This window comes from Felis catus, chromosome F2 (assembly GCF_018350175.1).
Source record: "Felis catus isolate Fca126 chromosome F2, F.catus_Fca126_mat1.0, whole genome shotgun sequence".
In the NCBI taxonomy this organism is placed as follows: domain Eukaryota; kingdom Metazoa; phylum Chordata; class Mammalia; order Carnivora; family Felidae; genus Felis; species Felis catus.
The window spans coordinates 83,063,013-83,079,514 of NC_058385.1; the positions used below are offsets into that span (position 1 = coordinate 83,063,013).

General features: G+C 60.6%; 2 protein-coding genes across 2 annotated transcripts; both read right to left on the bottom strand.

The window, feature by feature from the left end:
• Positions 1–800: 800 nt before the first annotated feature.
• On the bottom strand, positions 801–13,434 carry CYHR1 (cysteine and histidine rich 1). Its single transcript, XM_023248650.2, has 4 exons — positions 12,894–13,434; positions 4,139–4,377; positions 3,160–3,371; positions 801–1,559 (listed from the first exon to the last, which is right to left on the bottom strand). The coding sequence occupies exons 1-4, from the start codon at positions 13,269–13,271 to the stop codon at positions 1,168–1,170; spliced, it is 1,221 nt and encodes a 406-aa protein (XP_023104418.1). The 5' UTR covers positions 13,272–13,434; the 3' UTR covers positions 801–1,167.
• Positions 13,435–14,488: 1,054 nt separating this feature from the next.
• Positions 14,489–16,499, bottom strand: LOC111558580 (cysteine and histidine-rich protein 1-like). The gene is made up of 3 exons (XM_023248651.2): positions 15,850–16,499; positions 15,503–15,641; positions 14,489–15,290 (listed from the first exon to the last, which is right to left on the bottom strand). The coding sequence occupies exons 2-3, from the start codon at positions 15,593–15,595 to the stop codon at positions 14,805–14,807; spliced, it is 579 nt and encodes a 192-aa protein (XP_023104419.1). The 5' UTR covers positions 15,596–15,641; positions 15,850–16,499; the 3' UTR covers positions 14,489–14,804.
• Positions 16,500–16,502: the final 3 nt, after the last annotated feature.

Here is a 16,502-nt window from a genome sequence, read left to right on the forward strand (position 1 = left end):
CAGAACCCTATCGCAAAAGAGATGTGTCTCCTAAGCAAAGGAGGGGAGCCAAGCTTTCCCCTCTCCAGCGGCTCCGAAGGTCTCAGGGTCCTCCACACAGGGCTCCTACCCTCCCTGTGAGGCCCCCACACAGGGCCTGCTCACTGCTCACTGAGGCCGTGAAGAGCTCCCTCCAGTGAGAAGCCACGTCGCCCAGGGACTGACCTCTGGGAGGTGGCAGCCAGTTCCTGATAGCAGCACGGGGATGGCCAGCCCACTGGAAACCTCCCAGCCAGGCTAGCTCACTGCCTGCAGCCCCCACAGCTTCCCTCACAGGCTGGGGAGGCTGCGCTCTCAAGGCTGAATACAGAAAATAGATTCTCTCTTGCTAAATTTACATAACTTATAGAAGAGCCTGTGAAGAGTTTAATTTTGTTTTCCTGGAAAGAGACAGAATTTCACCCTGCATTCCGAAGCATCTGCTGAGCCCTGGCGGCCAAGTCCTATCTCTCTGGAGCAGCTGGTGTGTGTGTGTGTGTGTGTGTGTGTGTGTGTGTGTGTGTGTGTGTGTGTGTGTGTGTGTGTGTGTGTGTGTGTGTTTGGTTGCGCGCATGTGTGCGCTGGGGCTGCTGCAAGACCCGGGTCCTGCTTGCTCCCCTGCCCAGGCCTGTGACAGAGGGGGCAGTGTCTCCGAGTCTCTGGCGGGGGGGCGTGCATGGAGGCGTAATAACAAGGACCTGCGGGCTCTGACCCCCAGGCCAAACCAAAGCTCCCCCGATGTCCAATTACAGCCACACCTTTCCCTCGAACAAAACAGAAAGTAGGAAACAAGGGTGCCTTTTTAATTGCAATCAAATATGCCGTCTGAAGTCAGCGTGCTCCCTGAGCCCGGCCCAGGGGCCGGGCGCAGCCCAGAGCAGACGGTGCGCCTCACTGCGCCATGGGGGCCAGGGCATGGCCACGGGCTTAGCCCCATTGTGTCCCTGAGCCACCGTCTCCTCTGCAGGTGGCCCGGCCTCCGGTGCCTGGGACAGGGGAGGCGGGGCGGAGGGCGAGGTGAGAGCACTCACACCTTCGCACACGCATGCAGACCTTCCCAATGTTTGCATCTGTTCCTTCTCCTCTGCTAAAACGGTCAGACGGCACTGCGAGGCCGCTGCGGGGCAGGCGCGGGCAGCGCGGCGCCGCCTACTTCTGTATCTGGAACAGGAAGAGCCGCAGGTTGATGTTCTTGGCGGCTAGCAGCTTGTTGCACTCCACAGAGTCGACGATGGGCAGTGGCACGTAGTCCGTCTCGTTGCTCTCGTTGGTGAAGACAAAGTGGTAGATGACGGGGCTGATCTTTACATCATCGTACGGGCCCTTGAGCAGCAGGAAGGAGCACTCCAGGGGCGCCGTGACCTTGCTCTTGAGGAGGAGCTGGAAGGAGAGTGTGCGCTTGCATGACAGGTTGGGGTTCCGCTCCGAGTCGTTCACGCGTGCCTTCAGGACCCACGTCTGGTTCAGCACCGTGAACCTTGGCGTCTCGTAGTACAGGCGCGTGATGAAGTCATCTGTGCGGTATGGCCGAAACTGGACCTCTGTGGAGACAGACAGGCCGGGAAGAGCCGGCAGTCAGTGTGGGTGGGGCCGGGTGGCGGTGCCTTCCGAAGGCCGAGGATGCAGGCTCAGCCAGGGAGGAAGGCGACTTACCAGGAGGACACAGCGTGCTCTACTTGTCACAAGGCAAATCAAACGCAATTATGGCAAATGGAGGCGCACACAAGCTTTGGGGGAAACAACTACAAACAGAAGTAACACGCATTAGCTGCAGGGAGTCCAGAGGCTGAAAGAAGTGAGCGGCCCGACCCCCGCTGGCCTCCCTCTTCGCCTCCCCCAGGGCCCAGCCCAGGCAGAGGGAGGCCCACCCAGGGGCGTGGGTAAGCAGACACACAGACAGGATGCGTTCTGAGAACAAGTGCACTTTATTGGTTCTGATACAGAGCTGCCAGAAAAGCCGGCGGGCGGGCGGTCGGGCAGGCAGGCAGGTGGCACGTGAGCCCGCACGGGGCGCAAGGCAGAGCGCTGGCGTGTGGCCCAGTGCTGGGCTCCTGTGCTGTCACACAGTTCTCTCAGCACAGCCCGGGGCCCACGGCCCGCGAGTCCCTCCATGGAGGTGGCCAGTCCTTCCTGTGTGGACGAGGATCCCTGCCCAGCCACCGCCACAATCATGATGCCTTGGCCTGCCCAGACCCGCAAGGCCCGGCCCGGACTGTTTGTGCCATGGCGCCCACCAGGGCAGCTGAGGCTGCAACTAACCAGGGGCCATGACCTGCTGCTGCTGAGGCTGCTGGCCCTCGGCCTCCCGGGCCTGTGCAGGCCTACACCTAGCCAAGGCCTAGTCCAGGCAGCATGGTGTGACTGGTTGCCTGCGACCGCCCTTGATGCTCTGAGCCGGCTGCCTGGTGTGGGCTGAGTAGTAGAGGGTCGTAGTCTCCCTGAGTGGCCCCAGTGGCAGCAGGTGCTTCTCGCTGTTCTCTGTGTCTGGACCAGGCTCTGGCCTGGTTCCTGCTCCCCAGCATGTCCAAAGGCAGTGGCCGTGGCCAGGAGAGCCCATGAGATCCAGTGGGCCCGAGTGCGGTCCAGCCTGCCCGTCTCTGGGCGTCCACTCCCGGCTCTGCATTTTGAGCCGGGCACCCTCAGCTCATTCAGGAGCCCCGCCCCTGAGCATCTTCTCGATGGCCTCAGGAAGCCCGCGGCCACTGCAGTAATTGCCTGCAGGCAGGACCGGATGTGCTGAGTGCTCTTCTCGCCTTTGGCTCCACAGGACAGGCCTCTAGCTCCCGGGCCCTCCAAGACACACCCACCTTCTGCTTAGACCCTGACTGTCCCAAGGCTGTGCAGCCCCACGCAGTAGGATGCCACGTCATTAGGGTGGCAGGGCCGGGGAGGGGAGGACAGGTGAGAGGGCCTCTGAGAGCCATGCAGGTGCCCCCGGGGTCCTGCCCCGGCCCATCCCCTGCTCGGCCTCTGGCACATCTTCGCCCCCAAGGTGTCCTCCCATTCGCCAAAAGCTTGTCCAGAGCCTGGCCATCCAGCATGGCCTGTGCTCACTGCTCAGAGCCCACTGCTCCCCAGGCTCCCAGCGGCCGCACCCCCCGTCAGCCTGTGTGGCATGCAGTGGGCCGTGGGGCGCCTCACCTGTGTAACCGATCTTCTCAAAGCTGAGCAGGCTGAAGATGCTGTTGTAGAGCTGCATCTCCTTGCGGTGGCTCTGGTCCATCTCGTCTAGGATCTCCATCAGCTCGTTGCCCGTCTTGGTTGGGTGGGCGCACGCAGCCTCATGCACCGTCAGCTCGTGGAAGGGCCCATGCCACGGGCAGCCGATGCGCTTATATTTGCACTGGGTCACCCTAGGGAGGAGGCGAGCACCGTGGTCACGGCCTGCGCCCTGCGGGAGGTGGCTCTGCCCAGTGGTCCTCCAAAGGTGGGCCTCTGCCTAGCCCTGCTCATATACAGGCTACCCCCCGAAGGCCATTTTCCCCATGTGCCAGCTCTCAGGAAGGGGTCAGAGTGTGTGTGAGAGAAAAGTAGCACATGAGAGCTGTGGCTACACAGGCCACCTACACCCTTTGCTGTGAGGACTCTCTCTCCTGCTTAATAACAGTGGCCACTGACCGTGGTCTCGCACCCTATGCAGCTTCACGCCAAGCGAGGCTTGGTGGCCTGGCCCCACTGGCAGATGGCAGTGTCAACCAGCAGGGGCTGGGTGGGGGTGCCCGTGCAGATTCACACCAAGTTCCTAGAACTTGTCATGCTCTCCTGGGCCCCAGGATGCCAAGGACAGATAGCCTCTAAGAGGCCACCATGCAGCCAGAGAACCCTGGAGAGCCAGGGTGCTGTCCAAACAGGCACTGGGTCCAGATCCAAGCCCCCTGCCCTCTGTGGGGCCCCACCCCCACCCCCAGCCCCTCGAGGGCCTGGGTCCTGTGTAGCTCCACCCTAGCCCATTCCTTCTAGGCTGTCACCGGGCCACGTGTGCAGAACCCAAGGCCAGGGCAACACAGCCAGAGCATCCCACGTGCTGCGGCCTCGCCTGCACCAGGGTGGCCTCCAGACCCGTCCTGGGCCCCACACGCGTGGCTAAGCCTCTGGTGGGCAGGCCGGCCCAGGCGGTTACCTGTCCTGGCACTCCTCTTTCTGGTGCCTCTCCAGGAGGGAGCGGGGAAACTGGCGCAGGCAGAAGCCACACTCGGAGGGCAGCTCGCTCACGGCTTTCTCCACAGCCAGGTTGCGGCAGCAGAGGCTCTTACTGATCTCACAACGACAGTTAGGGCACGTGGCCTGCTCCTCCTTCAGCCGGGCATCTGCTAGTAGGTGGATAAAACAGCCAGCGCACATCAAGTGACCGTTAGTACACTGCGAAGAAGGAAAGGGAGATGAGCTCACAGACTTGCAGGACGTGCACACACGCACGCACCAGCATGCCCTGCCAGCTCCAGCTGCAGAAGGGACTGCTGGCGAGGAGAGGCACAGGCACGCTGTTGTTTAGCAAACAGAGCCACTGCTCAGGTAGGACAGGCCTTTTTCCTGGAACACTGCAAAGACACGGCCGATGGAGCTCCTGTGGAGAGGTGGGTGACTCAAAAGTGGCCCCTGGTGGCTTACAGAGGTAACAGATCTCCACCGAGGCAGGCCCACTAGTGGTGATTGGTTTGGCCACACTGGGGCTTGAAGCCTGGCCTCTTCCCATCCCAGGAGCTAGGGACTGCCTCGAGAGTCCCCTAGAGGCCCTGATTTCGGGATGCCTACAGGAACACAGGCTCTTGTCTGGGCATGGCTGTGGCACTTGGCCAGCAGCTGTCAAGTGGGGCAGTAGACACTGCTCCCCTGTGCTGGCGGCTGGGGGTCTGGCCCCTGCACTCCAGCCCTCCTTGGCCAGCACTGGTGAGAGTGTAGTTGCCACCCACGCAGTAAGGCTGGCTACCGGCAAGGGACTTCCTAAAAACTGCACAGAGCTGTGGCAGGTGAGGAGGCCCAGCTGGCCTGGGACAAGGATGTGTGGGCACAGTGCATGCCTGGAGGGGAGAATGGGAGTTACAGACAGGACATATCGCTGAACTAGGTCGGTAGGAGCCGGGCCCCCTCGTTTTGTGAACCCGCAGATCTGAGGCCCAGACACTGTCTGTCAGCAACCTGTGCCTTGCTGGGAGTCCTTGTGCATGTGGGCAGTGGGCTGCCTGCTCAAGTCCTGTGTTGGGTCTCTGACTGATTCCACACATACCTCCTGAGTGCTCACTTGGTGCCGTCGAGAGAGATACACAGGCTGTGGGGTTGGCCCTCCAGGGGCTCCTAGTAAGAAGGGCAGGAGAGGCCCACAGAGAAACCAAGAGACACAAGAGCAAAGACTTGAGCTGAGTGTCCCCTGAGGGCAGACACACCTTCCCTAGACCTGATCCTGACTAGTAAAAACCTGCAGCGGCAGATGGGGAGGAGCAGAGGTCAGGGAACATTAAGGGGACACATGGGGGTTCTGCCAAGGGTGGCTGGATTTCCACTCGGAGACTCTCCCACAGCCAGCTGGGGGTAAAGGGGCAGACAGCGCCATCAGAGGTCTCGCCAGCAGCTAGCCTGGGCTCACCAGCTGTGGCAAACCTCCAGATAGCCACTGGACCACAAGCTTCCCTTGAGGTCCATGACCCTTCCGGGAGGGGGGGTGCAGTGCAGTAAAGGCCTGGCCACATCCACACACACGGAGTCCTCAGTAAACACCCGCTGCCATCCCACCACTTCAGGGGTCTGTGCACCCAGAGCTGGGGAGCTAGGGTAGGCTGTGAGCTCTTGGCACCCATATGCCAGGCCTGGGGTCTAGTGAGTGGTGGGACTTATGTGGTGAGGACCGGTGGGGGTAGGCTGGTTGGGGACAAAGGCCTCACACGTTGAATCCGTGTCCACACAAACGCCCCACAGATTATCTGCACTAAAATCTCAATTTCTAAGTCAGATCAAAAATTAAAATGTGCAAGATGTGGAGGAGGCGCTGGCTGGGCTCAGGTTTGGAGGAAAAGGGTCTGACGGGGGTGGGCCTGTGCCAGCACTGGACACACAGGCTAGGTGCAGAGTGCTGCTGGCCCAGCCAAGGGACAAGCCAATACTCACATTCAGCCAGCACCTTGCCAGTTACCCAAGGGATCCGAGTAGTTGGGAAGGGCTGAGGCCTGCTCACAGGAGGAGCAGGCTGGAAAGGCAGTCTACCCTGTCTACTCCCAGAGGTCAGTGGAGAAGCCAGAGATGCGGTGACTGGAAAGGAGAGGGACACAGATGCCACAGGCCCCTGCCACCCTGTAGGAAGCACAGAGACCAAGGGCCTGGGGCATACCTTTAATCACAGCCCCCACCGCGGGCCTGAGCCCGACAGAGGCCTGGGTTTGCCAAACCCGAGCCCCAGAGAGAAGACTGCTGGGGTGTGCAGAAGGCACAGGGAAGCTGAACACGCGATCTAACTACTAACTCACAGGAGGGGGAGACTTCAGGCCGCCCCCTGGAAGGGAGGCCAAACCACAGAGAACCACATTCAGTGAAGCCACGACCAGTGCCCGGCACCCTCAATGAGGAAGCCTGGCCAGATGCACACTATGAGACCCTGCCCCCCCCCCCCCCCCCAGGGCCCGGGGCCCCACACCACTCCATATGCACTCTAGTTCTCGATGCTTCCTGGTGAGAGGTTGCCCGGGCAGGGCTCAGCTCTGCAGTCACCACTGGCCTGAGCAGAACAGCGACAACACCCACCTGGCATCTCTTCTATTTCAGGGTGGCCCAGCTGGGGGTGTGTGGACCTGAGGGTGAGAGGCTTGGATGGCGTCCTAAGACCTGAGGAACACCAAGGTTACCACGTGTGTGACTGCTCACCTCCTGGCACTGCCCTGAAACCCCGCTATTCTGAGGCAGAGAGAGGTGGCCTGCATACCCCTCCCAATAGGCCCCTCCTTAGAGCTCGGGGGCTGCAGGAACATCCAAGCTCTCACGCCAGCTCCCACCCCTTTCCTCCTGCAGCCTCTAGACCCAACACGGGTTTAGGTGATAGGATTCCACAAAGAAGCACTGAAACTTGCCCTCCTTGGGGGAGAGGTAGGGCCCCTGCCCCGTAGATCCCAACAGCTCAGTTGAGAGCTGGAAGACAGTGAGCCAACAAGATGCTGCAGCCCGGCCAAGAGACAAGCTGATACCCACACACAGCCAGCGCCTCACCAGGTACCCACGGGATGCTCCTGGGTGGAAACAAGGTGGCTGGCCTGGGTCCAGCTGACACCCAGCCCAGGAGATCTGTCCACAGCAGGGCAGTCACCAGGCTCCAGAGCCCTCCCTGCTATCCAGGCCCTCACTGTCCTCCCGAGCAAGACCCTGACTCCACATGCAGGCCTGGCCACATGCTAATGTAGACCCAGCCTCCTCAGTGGCTAGGCTGGACTGCAGCTACCCTGATTTGCCCAGCCAGAAGCTGAGTCCCAAAGGGCTTTGCACAGTATCAGCTGCCTGCCAAGCCTTTGATGGACAGCCCCAGCCAGAACAGGCCAGAATGTCCCACTCCACATGCCAGAGCCAAGCTCCCAAGAGCCTGGGTACCCCAAGAAGCAGCTCCTGCAGCGCCCACCCGGGCTGCCGGTAAGATCCTGATGGGAGGAGGGGCAGGAAGAAGGGCCTCCCAACTCAGAACATTACAGAGCCTCCCAGGACAGATGGTGGCTTAGACTCTAGCCTATAGATCACCAGCAGCATAACCCTGGCTTGTTGCTTCCCTCTCTGGGCCTCACTCTACTTAGGCACAAAGAATGACAAAGACCGACTCACTTCATCATGTGGGGTGAGACAACACGTACCACAGCATGGCTTGGCCCCCAACGCATGACAGGCACAGAATAAACACTCACCATGGCCATCACAGAGCAGAGCCTGGCCGGCCAGTCACATGGCCCCCACCTGCAGAGCCTCAGAAGGGACTCCTGGCACAGGTGTGCAATTTCAGCAAAAGCCCCTCCCTCACCCCTGAAGTCCCTAGCCCTATCCAAGCCACAGCAATCCCCTCCAAAGCGCTCCGCAAATGGCCCAGGAATGGGCATTTGTACCTGTCCCTGCAGGACGTCACCCAGCGGTCCCTCCCTCTCTCTACCTGGGCACAGGCAGCTTACAGGCACCCAGGTCAGCTTCCCCCTGGGCTAAGGAGCTGAATGTACCTTCCAGACTCATGAGTGGGGAGCCCTGACCCCAGGCCTTGGGCTATGAGAGGGTCTTAGAAAACACCCAGCCACCCCACCCTGTCTTCTGGAAACCAAGCCTTGGTCAGTCAGCCTTTCAGGCCCTCTTTCAAGCCTGGCATACATCGTCCCCTCAAATCCTAGGCCCGTGAGAGCAGCTCACCATCAAAAGCATAGCTGAGGGCACTAACCGCAAAACTGCTCCTTAACCCAGCTGCAGGCCCCCCTTCACCATGCCCATCAGGGCTGCAGGGCACTCCACACCCCCCACGTTTGGCCTGAGGTCTCCTCAATCTCTTAACTCAGGTGGCCTAAGAGGGACCTCACTGTGTCCAAGGAACAAAGGTGTTTTAGGTAAAGCCAGGACTCTAGCTCTCCGCCACATTTCTGGTTTTAAGCCCCGGACCTTGGGCTCCTGTCGTCATGCTAATCCCGGAGTCAGGACTGAGGCTCTTGCTCAGAATGTGGATACGCCCTGGATCAAAAGGCAACTCAAGTGACAAACCACCACCACGAAAAAATGAAACTTCTCATGTGGCCAGAGTCCAGAAACTTTGCCCTTTCTATGCTCTTGTTTCAGATACCTAGGCAGATACACTTCTGTAGCTGTTTTCTGCTACCTTTCTCACCTCAAGGCGAGAGCCAGGAGCTAGAGAAGAGAATCCCAGGCCAGGTGGGCAGGCAGCCCCGCAGGGGATTCCTTAAACATCATTTAGAATAGAGCCTGCAGCATCAGGCATGCTGACAGGGACGGGATGCCCCCCAAGGCCTGTGAGCACACTGGCTGGAGCCTGGACAGAGGTGGACCCACCCCCGTTTCCTAGGTTTTGTTTTTTTGTTTTTTTTTTTTACCAACGTGACTGCCAATCAAGTATCCAGTCCCCTTGCGCCAGGGCATGAGGCAGGTCCTGGTGGAGACCGGAGGCCTGGGGGCGAGAGGCACAGCAAGACATCCCCTGTGCTCCCACAGGGCAGAAACTGGCAAGTGCCCCGTGAAGCGAGGACAAGCATCCTGTAGCAGGGAGAGACAATGGCTACAGAACAGGGTCACTGCCTCTGTAGGGCCCCAGAAGAGAAGTAGGAGTGGGGACGGGGCACGCAGGCGGAAGGGGCACAGGAGCAAAAGGCTGGAGGGGTGAGGTGTGTTGCTGGCAGGCCAAGGTCTGAGGCCAGGAGTGGTGGGCCAGAAAGCCAGTTGGAGCCACACCCAGTGAAAGATCCCCCTGCCTACTCCTTCACCCTGATGGAGGTCACGGGGAACTTTTTCTGGCAGAGAGCCCAGCGAGGGGTTGGGAGAGCTTGTGGCCCCTCCCTCCAGATGCTGGACCACAGCTGAAGGCCTCGGTGATGTCTGCAGGGTCATACCAGGTGTGTCACACAAAGGACACACTGGGCCTTGTGTGTAGGGTTGGGGGACAGCCTGGGAAGGAGATCAGGATAAGGTTGCATCTTCAATGCTCCAGTCACCAGAAAGGCTGCCTTTGTTTCCCCCAGAGGAGGCGCTCCCATATGCTGAGGGGGCCGGGTCACATCGCCCTGGCACCACAGTTCTGTATCTACAGCAGGTGTCTGTTGCTCACTCCTGCATGAGTGTCCCTGTTGCAACTCCAGTCCTCCTGCCCCCACCTGGGTGCTGCCGACTCTGGAGATGTCAGGCCAGTCACCAAGGACACACCCAACACCCACACAAAGAACATCAAAGCCAGCATCTGCTGAACCTACTCTGTCCTTGATCTGACCTGACCTACCTTAAAGTAGGCCATGGTGAAAACCATTTGCATGACTGCCTTGCTCTTATACGAAAGCAGGTTTCCCAGCCCAGGTGTGTGGTTTGATGTGCTAGATGTGTGGGAGAGCCAGCTGTGTGAAGCCAGGGGCTCAGGCTCCACAACAGCCGGAGAAGTCTGCTCCAGGTGAGCTCTTGCCACCACCAAGGCTCCCCTGGTGGCATGGATGTGGGGGCTGGTGGCCACAGCACTCTCAAGTTGCCACGCACTCAGCCAACTCCAGAGGCCCATGGAATTGTCCCCTGCAGACCCAGCCAGGCACAGTGCACTGGGCTCACCATGGCCACTGGTAATTCTCCTCACCCCAGAGCTGGGCACCATCTGAGACAGTCCCTAGACGCACAGCGTGGCTGGTGCCTGCTCCAAGCTGTGTGTCCTGGTGGAGTCAGGAGAAACGTTGCTGGTAGGAACAGAGAATGGAACACATCACATGCCTGAGACCAGCCCACCAAAAAAGGACAGTCAACACGGCATACCAAAGAAGACCCCCAGAAATGGAGGGGCTGAGGCCAGGCCAAGAGATAATGGTCAGCAGTGGGACCCAACCAGGGACATGAAGAAGGTTAGGAGACAGCATGTATAGGGCCTATGCCATTTATGACCAGATCCTCCTGGGAGCAAACCCAGCTCATATGCATCCAGGCTCGTCCCCACCCCTACCCTCAATGTCCCCATCCAGGTCACATGCAGTGGGGAGCCACCAAGAAGCCTTCCCTCCTTCTTCCAGCTCATCCCTCAGGCCCCTCGTGGGCACTGCTATACATCCATGCCAGGCATGCCCCCACCCACGGCATGGCTTCCAGCAACCAAAGCACGTTCCAATCCGTGGCAGGACTCTAGTCAACCCTTCTAGAGCCAAGGGCTCTACCACTGATCACATGTTCTAGAGCTTTCTCTAGGCATCCAGAGATGAGAGAGAAACAACTCCCTATCAAGGCCCAGCTGTCACTTTGGAAGAATGGAGGTAGGGCAGGGGCCGGTGCTAAAGCCTACAGTTCAGCGTCATGGTCTCTCCTTGCTCAGCAGGCCTGTTTCCAGGGAAGCTGCTGAGCAGAGCCCACTAGGTCATGGGAAGGCCACAGGTCAGGGATATCTCAGATCCTCTACTCTCTCCATCACAGCTGTTTAGCTGCCTGCCTCCAGTCTGCCCAGGACGGAGCTCAGCTCCCAGCACACTGCAGGCCGGTTTGAACCAGCCAGGCTCAGAGGCCCCATCACCGGTAGCTCTGGCCAGAGGCACAGCTTTGGCTCTCTGTCCTGAGTGGACCAGGAAGCAGCACCATGTGGCCTGTCATCGTGCCAGGGCCAGGTCTAGCCCACTCACAGGACGGGGGGGAGAACCCCAAATTCCCCTGGGACCCTCCCCCACAACCCATCATTGGCTTGGCTTTTTTGGGCTCTTATTTAAGACCCAAGGAAGGAAGACTTCTTCCACCTGAGAGGATCAAAAGGTCACCGGCAAGGAGAAAATGGGCTGGAGAGGGGACAATTCCTGAAGGGTCCCTCCAAGGCTGAGGGTCCATGGGAAGTGCTCCTCCAATTGGGTCAGAAGGCCTGTGGTATTCCTGAGCTAGGGCCTCTGGCCAGGAGGTTAGGCAGAGAGCCAGTGCCCTCATCCCAAAGAACTCAACCCACTTCCCTGCCAATGCCTTCTCTTTCCTCTGTCACCTGGGTACACCAGGGTCCTCCTAAGCTACGTCATGCCAAAGCAGGAAAGGATTTGGAGATCTAGAGGCGGGGGAAATGGCAACCCAGGTTAGCCCGGTACTGCTTACTACAAAAACGGCCCTCTCGCCCATGGCCCCCTGTTTGAGTAACAGAACAAAGCCCCATCAGCCATCACCAGTCCTATAAGTGCAAAGAAAGGTGACCGAGAACCTGTTCCATTCCTCAAAAGGATTCTAGGAGGAAGCCTATCAGAGGGGTGGGGGTGGGGAGAGAGACAGGTGGACAAAAAAGAGAGCACACAGTAAACTAATTCTAGGGCCAAGGTGTGGCCCCTGCTGCTCTGTGACGCCCATGTAAGATCCACCTGGGCCAAGTCCCCTCTCTGATGGCTGTGGCTGGTTAAGGACGGAGTCAAGCCAACATTCTGGATTCTCAGATGGTAAAAGGAGGGTGGACACACCTCCTGGAGTGCTGGTAGCCTGAGAAGCCAGGCCTGGTGTGGGTAAAGTAGGAAGGGGTGGGAATCTAACTTAAGGCATAGCACATACAGAAAGCATAAGGTCAGCCTGGGAAGAGAGGAGGGACCCAGACTGTGGGGTTTGATGCAGGTAGTTCACCCAGAGGAAGAGATGAGGGGAAGGGAAAAGAGGTGATCCACTCCTTTCAATTCTCTTCCAAAATGAAAGGCAAAGAGAGTTCTTTCAATAAAGAGGTAGAAGGTACATGACAAGAGCTTGAAGGCAGGTTTCGGGGGTGTGGCTACTAAAAGAATAGAGAAAGAGCTGTTGAGTGAAGAGGAAAGACCAGGGTCTCCCCAAGCCCAGGGAGCTCAAGAATGAGGGGAGCAGGCTCGGGGAGGGGGGGGGGAGGGGGCGGAGGGAGGAGAGCGAAGGGGCGCGCGGAATGTGGGTATCTGTCACCAGCTTTCCCTGGGGGCAGCTTGAGAGGGTGAGCTGGGGAGTGCTGAGGTGGGGGCAGTGGGGAAACCCGGAAAGAAGCGAAAGATTCGGATCTGGGAACAAGAAAAGTCGGTACAAGAAGCTGGTTAGCAGTAGGAAATAAAGTGCTAACAGAAGGAGAATGTAAAGCTTCCGAAGAGCCGCCGGTATCCCGACTGCTGGGCCCCGGAGCTCAGACCTGCCTTCCGAGGATACGCGGTGCCCAGGGAGGGGGGCGGCCGCGGCGGGGCTGCAGCCGGGCTGGGTCGGGGTCGGGCCGGCGGCCCTACCTGGTACACGGAGGCCTTAGGCAGGTCCAGGCAGACGGTGCAGCACAGCACCGAGTAGAGACGCTCCTCCAGCTTCCCGCTGCCCGCCGCCGCCGCCGCCGCCGCCGCCTCGGCTGCCTCGGCCGCCCGCAGCCGCTTCTTGGGCGGCGCGTCAGGGTCGCCGGCCGCCTCCTGCAGCTGCCGGGCGCCTGCCAGGCCCGCCTCGTCCGGGAGCCCGGGCCCCGCCGCCTCGCCCAGAGCCGCTGCCGCCGCCGGCCCCGCGGCCGCCCCTGGCCCGGCCCCGACCCCGACCCCAGCCCCGACCCCGGCCCCAGCTGGCACGGCGCCGGCAGGCCCCGCGGCCGGCCCGCCCCCGCCGGCCTCCTCCGCGCCGGACATCGCGGCCGGTCGGCCCGGCGGGCGGGTGCCGGCGCGCACCCGCGGCTGGAGGTTAGGGGCGCCGCGCGCTCCCGCCGCCCTCTCGCTGCCGCCGCGACCCCGCAACCCCGCTCCCTGCGCCGCCGCCTCAGTGGGTCTGGCCCGCGCGTCGCCCCGAAGCCGCCGCGGCCACCGACCCCGGCGCGGCCGCCATCTTTGTTTTCGCTGCTCGTTCCCCCTGCCGCCGCCACCGCCCCCTCGGTCTCCCTGTCACGTGAGCCGTGCGGGGCCAATGGGAGAGCCGCCCAGGGCTAGATGGCACGTCAGCCAGACCCAATGGGCGCGCAGGGACGCCCGAGGGCCCGCCCCTGCAGAAAGTAGGCAGGAAGAGGGCGGGGCCCAGGGCGACCTGCGGAGGGGCGCGCGTTCGGGGCAGGGAAATACTAGGGTTGGGGGCGTGCGCGCCGCTTCCGGTCCGTCTAGGGTGCGGCCCACTAGCCGAGGCCACCCGGTTGGTGGGCATCCCTGGACCGCCACGTTGGGATGTGCTTGCGCTTTTGTCCCCCAACACTCATGCTTGCGTGCAAGAATCTCTGGCCTGGCTCGCTGGAGTGAAAAACCCCGTCGGCCACTCAGGTCCTTCTTGTGTGGGACCAGGTGTGCTTCCACAGGAAGCACGCATAGAATAGACGCAAGCATAGAATATCTCGAGAAAGGACTCTGGACCCCGAATCTAACCCACTGTTCTGCCCAAACCCATTTCCTAACCCTGGGGTTAGGAGCTGAGGGGGGTCCACTGAGAAAAGTGAGGGTCTTAGGAAATCAGGACCTGCCTTACACAGGCGAGCGGGCAGATGAGTACATGTCAAGTCAGCGGAGTGGGATTGTGCAGTTCTGAGGACAGCTGTAATACAGCTGTAATACAGCCCTTCCCTGCCCCCACCCCAACAGGCAGCCCGTGAAGGTCACTATCCCAGAGTGCCACCTGCCAGGTTGTACCAAGGATATTCAGAACTCTACTATGTCCCAAGAGAGCAAGGGCCCAGAAGTAGGTCTTCTCAATCTAGGGGCCCTCCTGACAAAGGTGACAGCAGGAGGTCAGGCTGGGTGATGCCCCAGGGCTAGTTCCAGGGCAGCCCCTTTCTTTGCACAGGGAAACCAGTTGCTGCCCTGGAGCTTTAGAAAACTCACTGGAGGACCCCTCCCTCGATCCCTTTCAAGAATGGGCAGATTCCATATTCCTGCTGAATCCCTAAGGTTTATTGGAGACCAAGCCTCTCTCTGAATCCAAAACCATGGCCTGCCCGACATCAGGCCCCAAAACGTGCTTGGGGCCCCATCTCCTTAATTCTTGTCTAGGTGAGTCCCCAAACTCAGCCAGAGGAGGGACAGTGCCCAGACTCTGTCTCCTGGCCAAGGCATCCATCACCGTGCAGCAAGCTCTCTTTGGGAGGCAAGAGAGTCCATCCTTAGGGGAGGAGGCCCATAGGAGCAGGCCTGTGGGAGGCGAAGGTGGTAGCCAGGGCAGAAGCCCCACCTTGCTGTCTGCAAACATCACTCCCACTGCAGGCGCTGTGTGTGCAGGGCTCGGTGGTAGGCCCAACTGCCTGCAGCCAGGGCACAGCGACAGACATCCTCCTTTGGAAGCAGCAGAACTTTGTCCTCCTCCAGCCGGCTCAGGAGGCCTGCAGCCCCCAACATTGCGCCCCCCCACATTCCATAAGTGTTGGTCGTGAAAACAGCCACAATGAGGATCGTCACTGCAACCACCAGCACCACTGCCTGACCAGCTACAGAACGGCCCTCAGCACCAAGGTGGTCACCAGCCACTGCCAGCACCATTCCTCCTCCCAGGAGTAGGTTGGCAGAGGAGCGGTCCCCATTCACCCAGTGGAAATCGAAGGCCAGAAGGGGCAGGCCGATGACAGTGGCCACCCAGGCTGCAGCAAGACCGTCTTCATCTGTGCCCAGCCCTGGGGCCAGCAAGGTGGCAGAGGCCAAGGCCTGGAGCAGGAAGCCAGCAGCGGCCCCTCGACTTGCCTGTCAGCACAAGGATAGGAGGAGATGGGGGGGGGGGGGGGCGGGTAGCCAGGACTTCCCTTTAAGGAGGGAAGAGTGTGGAAGTCTCATGCAACCCTGGCCCCCACAGTCAACCTCCCACCACCCTTTCCCTGATCCGGGGAACTGGACCTGATCCAGGTCATTGCAATCTGGGAGTGGGATACACCCCTGCCTGGCCCCAGTGTACTCACCTGGGCAGTGCTCACCGCTGCGTGCAGAGACACCACTCCCAGCGCTAGGTGGGACAGGGTCGTGCTCCACTCACTCCACGGCTTGGGGGCCATGCCACCTCGGGTGGTAGTAAATGTGAAACCAGAAGGGGATCTTCAACTTTGGATTGGAAGAAAACGCAGAAGCCGGCGACCAGGAGCCCTAAGCGAGGCTCTCCAGGACTACCAGTTTCCAGAGCCCCATTTCTAAATATTGGGAAAGGCTCATCCGAAACTTTCCAGAGCCCTGGGGCCACTGGACACAATTGTGGGGAGGAAGAACCTAATCTGGCCGGGAAAAGAAGGGAAAAAGCGGCGCAGGGCCTGACCTGGTTAGACGTGAGTTCTGGGGCCCTGGAATCCAAGTCGGGGTGCCAGACCTCGGGGAGAGTTGGCGCGCAGGCCCACTCGGCCTGGTCTCTGCGCTCTGGGAAGCGCCGTTTTCAGAACCTGGCCTGGAAGGAGCTAGGGCGCAGGCCGTCAGCGCTGGCTGAGCTGCGAGGCCCCACCCCAGGGGCGAGCTGTAGATTGGCGTCGCCCGCCACCCTGCCACCCTGCCACCCTGCCACCCGCCGGCTGCCGCCGGGTCTCCGGCTTCCTCCCGGCGCTGTCCGGGCGCGAACCAACGAGAGGAGCGGAGGCTAGAGCGGCGGGTGGGGGGGGGCGGGGCCTGGACGAAGAGGACGTTCTAGGACAGCAAGAAGAGGTTGTCAGGGCGGAGAGGCGACTAGGAGGAGGCCGCTCTGTACCACGGCCCGGGTGCGATAGCCAAGTGGTTTGGAGGGACTCTGTGGTGAGGGGAGGAGCTGTGAAGGGATGGGCCCGAGAAAGGGGAGGGTCGTGGGCGGAGCCTTGAGGGGAGGGGACTGGCTGTGCGCGGTATGGGCGGAGCTGGGAGGGGAGGGATGAGTGGGGAGGGGCTGTGAAGAGATCTGGGCGGGACTGGGGCGGAGCTATGAGGAAGGGGTTACGTGGGGAGGGG

Coding starts and splice junctions, on each gene's coding strand:
- CYHR1 (XM_023248650.2), bottom strand. CDS start 13,271: ATGTCCGGCGCGGAGGAGGCCGGCGGGGGCGGGCCGGCCGCGGGGCCT. Junction 3,372..4,138: donor AAAGAGGAGTGCCAGGACAG/GTAACCGCCTGG, acceptor CCTCCTCCCTAG/GGTGACCCAGTGCAAATATA. Junction 1,560..3,159: donor TGAGAAGATCGGTTACACAG/GTGAGGCGCCCC, acceptor CTGTCTCCACAG/AGGTCCAGTTTCGGCCATAC.
- LOC111558580 (XM_023248651.2), bottom strand. CDS start 15,595: ATGGCCCCCAAGCCGTGGAGTGAGTGGAGCACGACCCTGTCCCACCTA. Junction 15,291..15,502: donor CAGCGGTGAGCACTGCCCAG/GTGAGTACACTG, acceptor TTGTGCTGACAG/GCAAGTCGAGGGGCCGCTGC.